The sequence below is a fragment of the Morone saxatilis genome, unplaced genomic scaffold (genome assembly GCF_004916995.1).
Source record: "Morone saxatilis isolate NCDOM2014 unplaced genomic scaffold, NCSU_SB_2.0 Contig0, whole genome shotgun sequence".
Taxonomy (NCBI): Eukaryota; Metazoa; Chordata; class Actinopteri; family Moronidae; genus Morone; species Morone saxatilis.
In genome coordinates, this window is record NW_023339650.1 from 8,676,215 (window position 1) to 8,684,705 (window position 8,491).

Sequence of the window (8,491 nt, forward strand, 5' to 3'; positions counted from 1 at the left end):
CGACTGTTACAAACACACACCCACACACCGGCCCACCTGCTGTTGAGCTCACACAGAAGAGGAAGCTTTCATGCGTCCAACTTCAAACACACACACGCACTTACACACAAGCGCACACAGACATCCATTTCCTCTTCCTACGATAAAAGTGAAAAGTCGGCAGCGGGGCGGGGGTGTGTATGCATTGTGGGGAAGGGGGGACAAATCGTATCGGGAAAAAGCAGTGACGTTTCTTTCCACTGGTAAATGATTTCCCTTTCATGAAACTGAGAGAGGGATGTATATCAATACAGCCGTGCTGATCTCTCCATGACAGCATAGGGAAATGGCCCGCTGTGATAAAACAATGTGGGGGGAAAAACACAGAGGAATATTCTGAGGAAAAGCTGACATTTTTTACTGTGTTGAACTTCACAAGAGTCAACAAATCACCAAAGGAGAGACGAATCAAAAGTACTCCTCAGCCCCCTCAGTTCTCCAAAACTCCAGGGCCTGGGGAATGGCTCACCCGACTTTTGTTAGTCTGGCCCGCTGATTGACGGGGGTACGACGAAAGCTGGTACTTGTTGAAGTTTTTAATGCTGTGTTGTTTTCTGTGAAAAGCAAATGGCATTAGCTGCATGTGTGAGGAGGAGGAAGGTGGAGCAGAGGAAGAGGCAGACAGAGAGAAAGAGAGAGGTGTTGTTTAACAGGTCAGGTGTGTAATAGCACCTCTTAATCTCTAGTGTGAATCATTACACATATCGATCCAACATGGACAGTCTGCACACACACAAACATACAAGCACAGTTGGAACGGATAGGATATAGACAGTTCATTTATACAAGGCTATTCCCCTCTCTGTCCACTGGACACACATACTTACATACACACTTGCACACACACGCAAAGAGATATCAGTAAAGAAGCTGAATGGAATGTCTTAGTTTATCTAAGTGAAAGTGTTGGGTTATGAATCAGGTCTGTGTCTCTGTTTTGGATCAGTCTCATTTACTCATAGTCACGAGATGCATATCAACACTGGCTATACAACGCACGCGTGCATGATTTCCATCCGACTGTCAAGAAAATTTCATGCGAACCTTTGAAATGTCACACGAAATTAGATGCGAATTAAGTGATTTCCCATCATCTGGGATGAAGATGAACATCAGTGGAAAAAGCTGAGATTTCTTTCAAGACTTGATTAGCATTAGGCAAGCTGTTATTGTGCTTTAGTGTCATCTAATGTCCAGGTTGTTTCATGCTTTTAATGCAAAGATGAAAAAGAGATGCGTGAGGCAATATTCCAGCACACCCTTCACTACAGGCAGCTGCAGGGAGTGATGGATAGACAAGTATGGCACGTTATTTCCAAATTCCCACAACTTCTTTTGCACTGTTGTTTTTAGTGGGAAGACAGTGCAAACAGATCCAAAGCTCCGTTGAAACATAACATTTTAAAACTTTTTGGCCGACATGAAATTTGCTCAAAGTTTGCTGTCTCTGTTCAGATTTTTTCCTAGCTTAGTAATTTATTTTTTTTAATATAATTCTTATTAAAATACCTGAATGGAAACCCTGCTTTACAAATGACAAAGTGCAAACACGCTCGTGCACCAGCTATAAAACACCCCCTTCTGTGTCTTTCTGTCTGTCTCTTTCTTTCTTTCTCCCCCACTTATACACATCCTTTTCATCCAAACATATGCACACCAGTTCACCCACTGTATGTGAAGGTTGAGGAGACAAGCTGTGATTTTTAATTTCACCCCCCTCCCTTGCAATTAGGGAAGCATCCAGAGCATCTAAAGACGAGGAAAATTAAACAGGTCCCCTTGAATATACGGTTAATTATAAATGTCAACCTCGCTGTTTTTCATCTAGAAATTCTATTGCTTTTGGCATAACATAAAATGAACACGTTGTAGGATGTTTGCCTGTTGAAGATAGCAAATACTCTTTAAGCGTCTTAGGATAGTTTTGACACATCGACATGTCACCGGTTCTTCGAGGGTTAAGCCTAAGACCTCACTATTCATAGTCATCAGATGTAATACATTTGCTCAGATTTATTAGGCGCGTGTGTGTGTCTATGTGTGTGCACGATGTCTGGAAGGGTAATGTTAGCAGAACCGTCCGGAAATGTGTCTGTCTCATCTCCGTTTGTGTTTTTCTCTCTCCCTAACACATAGACACACACATATGCACACACACACACACACACAAACGCACACACATGGCCAGACATGTCGATGTGACATCATTCTTCAACCGCAGCTTTCACACAGACACACACGCACACTAAAAAACAGATGTGGATGAGTGCAACTGTCATTACCCGACGTGTCTCTTTGTCTCTCCATCCTTTAATTTCTTATTTTACTCTTCCTCATAGCTAAAAATACATAATTTCAACTCTTTTATTCTCTTTTATCTGCCTTATTACAATTTTCAGACTGGCACTTTTTGCATATAATTACCACGCTGTACAACAAATGTAAATGCTATTATTTTTTTGCATTTAAAGCTACGTTTTAACTCACACTCGTCCCTGCCTTTACCCAAATGTCCTTGTCAAAAAATAAAACACCCTCAATTTAGCTAGTCTGTAATTGTGTTTCAGGGAGCCCAATCATGTTCTGACGATGTGCGATTTGTTTTGTGTCACGGATGATTTTGTGTCAAATCGACCTCTAATGATCGCTCAAATTGGTTGTTTTCATGTAGAAATTTACACCGTCGCATGACTCCCACGTGCAACCATTTCAAACTGTGAACACAATACTCTCCCGAAACCCCAGTCGCAGTTTTTTCCATTTGCATTTCTGTTTCAACAGGCATGAAAGTAGCTGTGAAAGATGAATTAAGCACGTAATAGGATGTCAGCTACCTCATCAACTTGATAGTTGTTGACTTTTGATGGTTGATATTTATTGGCAACTTCAAATCATTCTTTTTTTTTTTGTTTGGTTGATTTAACTAAATGAGTGTGATGCTTAAACTTCCTTGAAAGTTCTCCAACAGTGGTCTCTCCTCCCTCAGTCGGTGTCACGGTCACACATAAAGGTTTTTTTTTCATTCCAAAAAATATTGTTATTCTCTTTGTGTGTACATGTCTTACTCTGTGCATACGTCTCTTTCTTTTTCTCTCCAGTTAAACGCCCTCAGCGGGGAGAATAAGCGGTTGCGTAGGCAGCTGGAGGAGGAGAGGTCCATGCGACTGCTCCTTCCTCTTCCCACCTCCCAGCAGAGCTCCTCCGTAGACCTCCCCTTCTCCCTCAGTGCCCGCCCACCTCCTCCCTCCACCTCTCTACCCTCATCCCTCCGCCTCCCTCATCCCCTGAGCCTGGACACAGCAGTGGGAGACACTAACAGGACTGTAACCCAAACCAAGCTGAGCAGAACTAGGCTAGAGCGACCAGGTGAGTCCCAGGCTTTGGGTGAAGCGTTCTGGATTAGGCCGCCTGGCTCTGCCTCCCTGGAAGATGCTCGGTCTGGGAGGACAAGCAGGGATCTGACCAAATGAAGCCCCCTGAAGACTTTGACCTGTCATGACTTTTTGACCTCCAGCTGCTCACCAGGGAGTGTACTCAGTATGAGGTTAATGTCCTGCAGGTCAAAGTCAAGTCCCTGGGTGCTTTTTGCCTGAGGGGGCCTCCAGAACCAGTGAATGATGGAATTCCATCAAATCGAAATCTCAAAAATGTCTCTACTACTACACCATGAAGACATTTACCCCGAGAACATATTCACTTTTTTCATTTCTTACTTTAAAAAAAAAAAAATTGGTTGCATCCTTAAAGTGTTGCAATGCTCTGAGCAGTGTTAGCTTACAACATTAGCAATTACTTCCTCTTTTGCAACAAAACTGTAGCACCAAGCACTAAAATATTGTTTGTGTCTGTACCTTTTAAAAATTCCATCAGTTCTAAGGAACTATAATCAATTTAATTCCACTTAAATGAACTAAACAGAACAAGTGACTAACTGCAAATTCTTTAGTGTTGATGAATGTGTCTCACACTGGAGATAGAAGCTTTGGATAAATGAGGGACGGCAGATAATCAGTATCCATAGACATACCTCAGATGTTGATGCGAATGGCTGTAACACAGTCTCTGATTACGCTGCAGCTGTGCGCCATGTGTCCTCCATCTACTGCGGTGAATGTGGCCGTGTGTCTTTATGTGAGGGTACATCATGTGTCTGCGTGCTTCTGTCTCTCTGTGAGTGCCTGTGGGTGAGTGTGTGCTTGTGTGTGATTTAATGTTTATTATTGTAGATGCTGTTTTATATTTTTGTTTTATTGTTTAAAAACTATTTATTGATCTTTTTTTTCCCTCTGTGGCTGTGTTTAAGCCCCGCGTGTCGTAAAGGTGGAAAAATAAAAACAGATACATTTGTAAATGGTCGTAAATTTTCCCCATTTTTATTTTCCCTGTCAGTGTGCCAACATTATCTTATTTCTACCAGTTGGATTTATGTAACAACATGCTAACAATGCTACCTGTTACCATGGCATAATTAGGCATTCGTACAGTTTTACATGACTGCTGAGACACAAAGATGGTGACAACATTTATAAGCAGCAACATTTTTTTTTTACAAAAGATCTAAAATGCGGCTTTAAAGCAGGGACTATGGCACACTCACGCCATATTGACTTGTTATTTTTCCGTGTGCGTCTACAGGTGACTCATGGCTCTTTTTATGGTCATAGTGGTTGAACAAGAGCATTGCTCATTCACACAAGCAGATAGGAAAAGAAGCATGCAAATATCTGAACTTAAACAGAAGGAGCACTATTATACTGTGATAATGAGAATTCTGGGGAAAGCAGGTCTCAGACCACAATTGGCTTCCTCATCTTGCCATTCTCTCACACTGTCTCCCCCCACCTGTCTTCCACTCTTTTTTTTTTCCTTCATTGGTTCTGTACATACATAGCTGTTGTATAGCCGGTCAGGATGTCGTACATTTTAATGATTTCGAGCAGAACTGCATGTCCTTGTTAGCTCGGTTTTCCTCATTTGCCATGTCACACTCAAAAATACCCTTCTTTTATGTGCAAACACACATGTGTGCACCCACTCACACATCTACACGCATTTATATTCTTTCACAAACACACACACACTCTTACACAAACGGCACAGTCATTAAAAATGAAACCACAGGCTTTTTGAAAACTCCCAGGACTGAGGGAAAAGTCAGCGGCGCAGCGGTGAAAAGAGTCCCCCTGGAAACAATGAGGAGAATGATCATTTGTTGTTCTTGAAAACCCGGTGAGGTTTCACAGAGGTTAAGCTTCCCTTTGATGTGTTTTTAACTCGTTTCAGCTCTGTGGAGGGATTAGTCAGCCTCTCACACACACAAACACAAATGCACACATTCACACACACAAGCACATACAGGCTCTTAATTTCCACACCATGAGCTTTTCTCTCACAAAGGCGGAAAGCACAGAACAGGCTTCTTCCTAACCTAATTTCATCAAATGAGAGTGGGTGGTACTTCACTGCTGTATGTGTGGTCCCTTGGAAATCTGTGGTAAACCAGCAAAATATTGCAAGTCAGTATTTTCTTTTTATTCCAAATTAACGTCAGGCTGTTTGTGAACAGTGTGGGCCCACAACCACGAGAGACGGAGAAAGAGAGACAGAGTAGCTGTTGATCATCACAGCACTCATTACAGTGTTTACGAGGCATTATTTGATCCCTATTTCAAGATACAAATGATTGGGGTGCTTGTGCCTATGATGTGTGTGTGTGTGTGGTTTTTTTTTTTTTTTTTTTTGTTATCAGCTCCAGTCTGGGCTTCCCTGTAGGTCTCTGTGTGGTTGCCCATGCTAATAATCACACAAAAAGCTTGCATTCGTAGCCCATGTCGTAAGCCCTGCAACAAATAGTGTTTGCAAATGATTCTTAGTGTTTGTTTTAACCAACTTAGAGTACCAGATGGGTGGAGATACACTGTACAAGGGCAATTCACAACGACAATTTGCAATGGTTATGAACCCAAAGAGGAAAGTAATTTTTATTTTAGGTTTATTTGTTACATCACATCTCAATAATTTGCTCACTATTAGCTGTAAGATTCTTGCAGAAACCCACTAAAATGAAGCAAAAAGGTTTCATTCTCACTCTGATTTTATTTGTTTTATTTGAACTAAAAGTTAATTCATAAAATAGTTTTTCTTGATTGTGGCATTACCGAAATGGTGATAAGTTAACTGCTTTGGCTCTACTGTACCACCTTACAGTGATAGGAAGTAGTAAGGAAGAAAGTAAATTTTTTTGGTCTACCTTAATATATAAACTAGTCTGTACAGACCCACAGTCTGACACAGTTTGCATGCATCAGTTTATGAACAACTGAGAATAGTTCCAGGGAAACTTTAGGAATTTTATAAATATTTTATATGTACTGATTATATATAAATCACCATTTTTAAAATTGTCATTATCATGACAACCTTTATATACAACACCTGGAACAACCCTTCTGTCATGTGAAAAGGACTTTAGGTTGGACCATCCCAGTATTCTGCCACTGTTAAAATGACTGTCAGTGGGAGAGACGGTTCTGTCACACAGCAAACAGAAAATGACAGAACAGCAACAGAGGGTGAGAAAGAAAGAAAACTGACAGGAGTGCTGGCAATGTGTCTCCTCTAAAAGTTAGGTCACTAAAAAAAGGAAAGCAAGAAAAAGAAGACAGTTGTTCACACAATGTTTCACTTTTAAAAAGGTGGGTTTTTGTTATGTGGTTACTTTTTATAGTCTATACAGCTACACTATAGCAAAATGCTGACATTCTTTTGGGGCAGGTGAATTTACGCTGTAGGCAGAGACTCATCTTCACACTGACAAAATGTCCCAGCAGAAGTCCTCAATCCTTAACCCCCAATCCACAGACACTTATTATTTACATTTAGTATTTAATTTTGTCACATATTAAAGAGTGAGTCACATTTTTCATCTGTAAACGTATTTATGGCCTCTACAGCCGACAATGAATGCCATTAATCATATGCTTAATTTCAACATTTTCTAAATTAACTCCTGTACTAAAAGAACAGAAAAATCATTTTTGCACTGCTCTCCATGAACTGAAACTTCCAACTGGTTTGCAGTTTTGGCTCCATTTCAGTCATTCATTCAGGTATTTTGCCTTGCCTTGCTTAGCCTTGCCAGAAGCTTCAAGTTTTGGGCAGAAAACTGTTACTGCTCTCAAGTCACGACTACATTCATTGACATAATATCCATCCATTATATTCTATGAAGATATAAGCAGGCAGTAAGATAAAGTACGATTCCATAGTGTTAGAGAAAAATATTCAGATAAATAAAAACTTGCACATGCAAGATTTGTATTAGCTACAATATTGTCATTAGAATAAAACCCAACTTAGTATAAAAGTGGATAGTTCATTAAATATGATTAAACCACCATTAGTTTACAGTGCTGTATAATGATTTCATTTGCAGGAAGTGTGGCCCTATTGGGAACCCTTTGCATTGCCAAAATCATGCTTATGTACATTCCATTAAATAACACAAGACCACAAACATAAACCCCACAACCTGCTGTAAATGCAAATCTCCCAAAGGAGGACTTTGTAGCGGCCATAACCAATACTACTTATTTGACTCCTATGACCATTGAGTAGTAAGAAAAATAAAAGGGAAGAGCTTTTTTCTCATTGGTAGAAATACCAACTCTTTGACAGTAGGTATTACTCAGTCTTGAGAGTTACTGTGGAGTAATTGTCAGTGCTTTTGTATAATGGGATATGGGTACACCGTGCACTGAAGTCAAACCACAACTCTGATTGGCTGCAAAATGGGAACACATTGCTTCTGCATTACGTTGTCTGGCTGTTAAGCTGGCTGACTGATCGGAACTTTCTTCATAATTGGCAGGATAGTTATTTTCTTTGTAGCTAGTTATCTAGTTATTTAGTGACTTTTTATACAATGCTGTACTTGGCAACCAAGAGTGCAGATACAGTGCATTTTTTGTACACATTTTGTTGAGCTGAGTGGAGGTTGGGGGAAACAGTGGGGGGAATTCATGAAAGGAAAGACAGAGGAATCAGCAAAGGTAGACCTGGAAGGGAGTTAAAGATAAAAAGCAGGGACTACAATACCCAGAAGCACTTGAATTGATAGATGAATGGTGGGATAAGCTAGTCTGAAGTCTAATAATGTGAGATACTCTGATCCCTGTAGGCTAAATAGCTCTCAGGAGCAGGTAGAGTTTTGCTGCTGTCAATAAAGAAGCAGACTCTCCTGCTGACATTTTAAACAATGCAAAATGTTTTTTGAAGAGACTGGCCAGTTGGTCAAGCTAACGGTAATTAGCCCGAAAGCTTAAATTTGTCATCTAAATCCATGTTTCTGTTTTACATTGTGTTGGTAGGCAATGTGAAATTATTCAAATCCAAAAAGCGTTCCTTTCCTAATATTAGTATTTTTGATTGTCACGTTTCAGTGTTCCTGTGC

The 8,491-nt window shown here is 40.4% G+C and overlaps 1 protein-coding gene across 1 annotated transcript in view; it reads left to right on the forward strand.

Annotated features, from left to right (window-relative positions):
* The window catches only part of LOC118324343 (nuclear mitotic apparatus protein 1-like), a 93,537-nt gene extending 89,186 nt beyond the window's left edge, over positions 1-4,351 (forward strand). The window contains exon 27 of the mRNA XM_035656638.1: positions 3,138-4,351. Coding sequence (XP_035512531.1) covers positions 3,138-3,509 — 372 coding nt within the window. The 3' untranslated portion in view covers positions 3,510-4,351. The remainder of the gene's footprint in view (positions 1-3,137) is intronic.
* Positions 4,352-8,491: the final 4,140 nt, after the last annotated feature.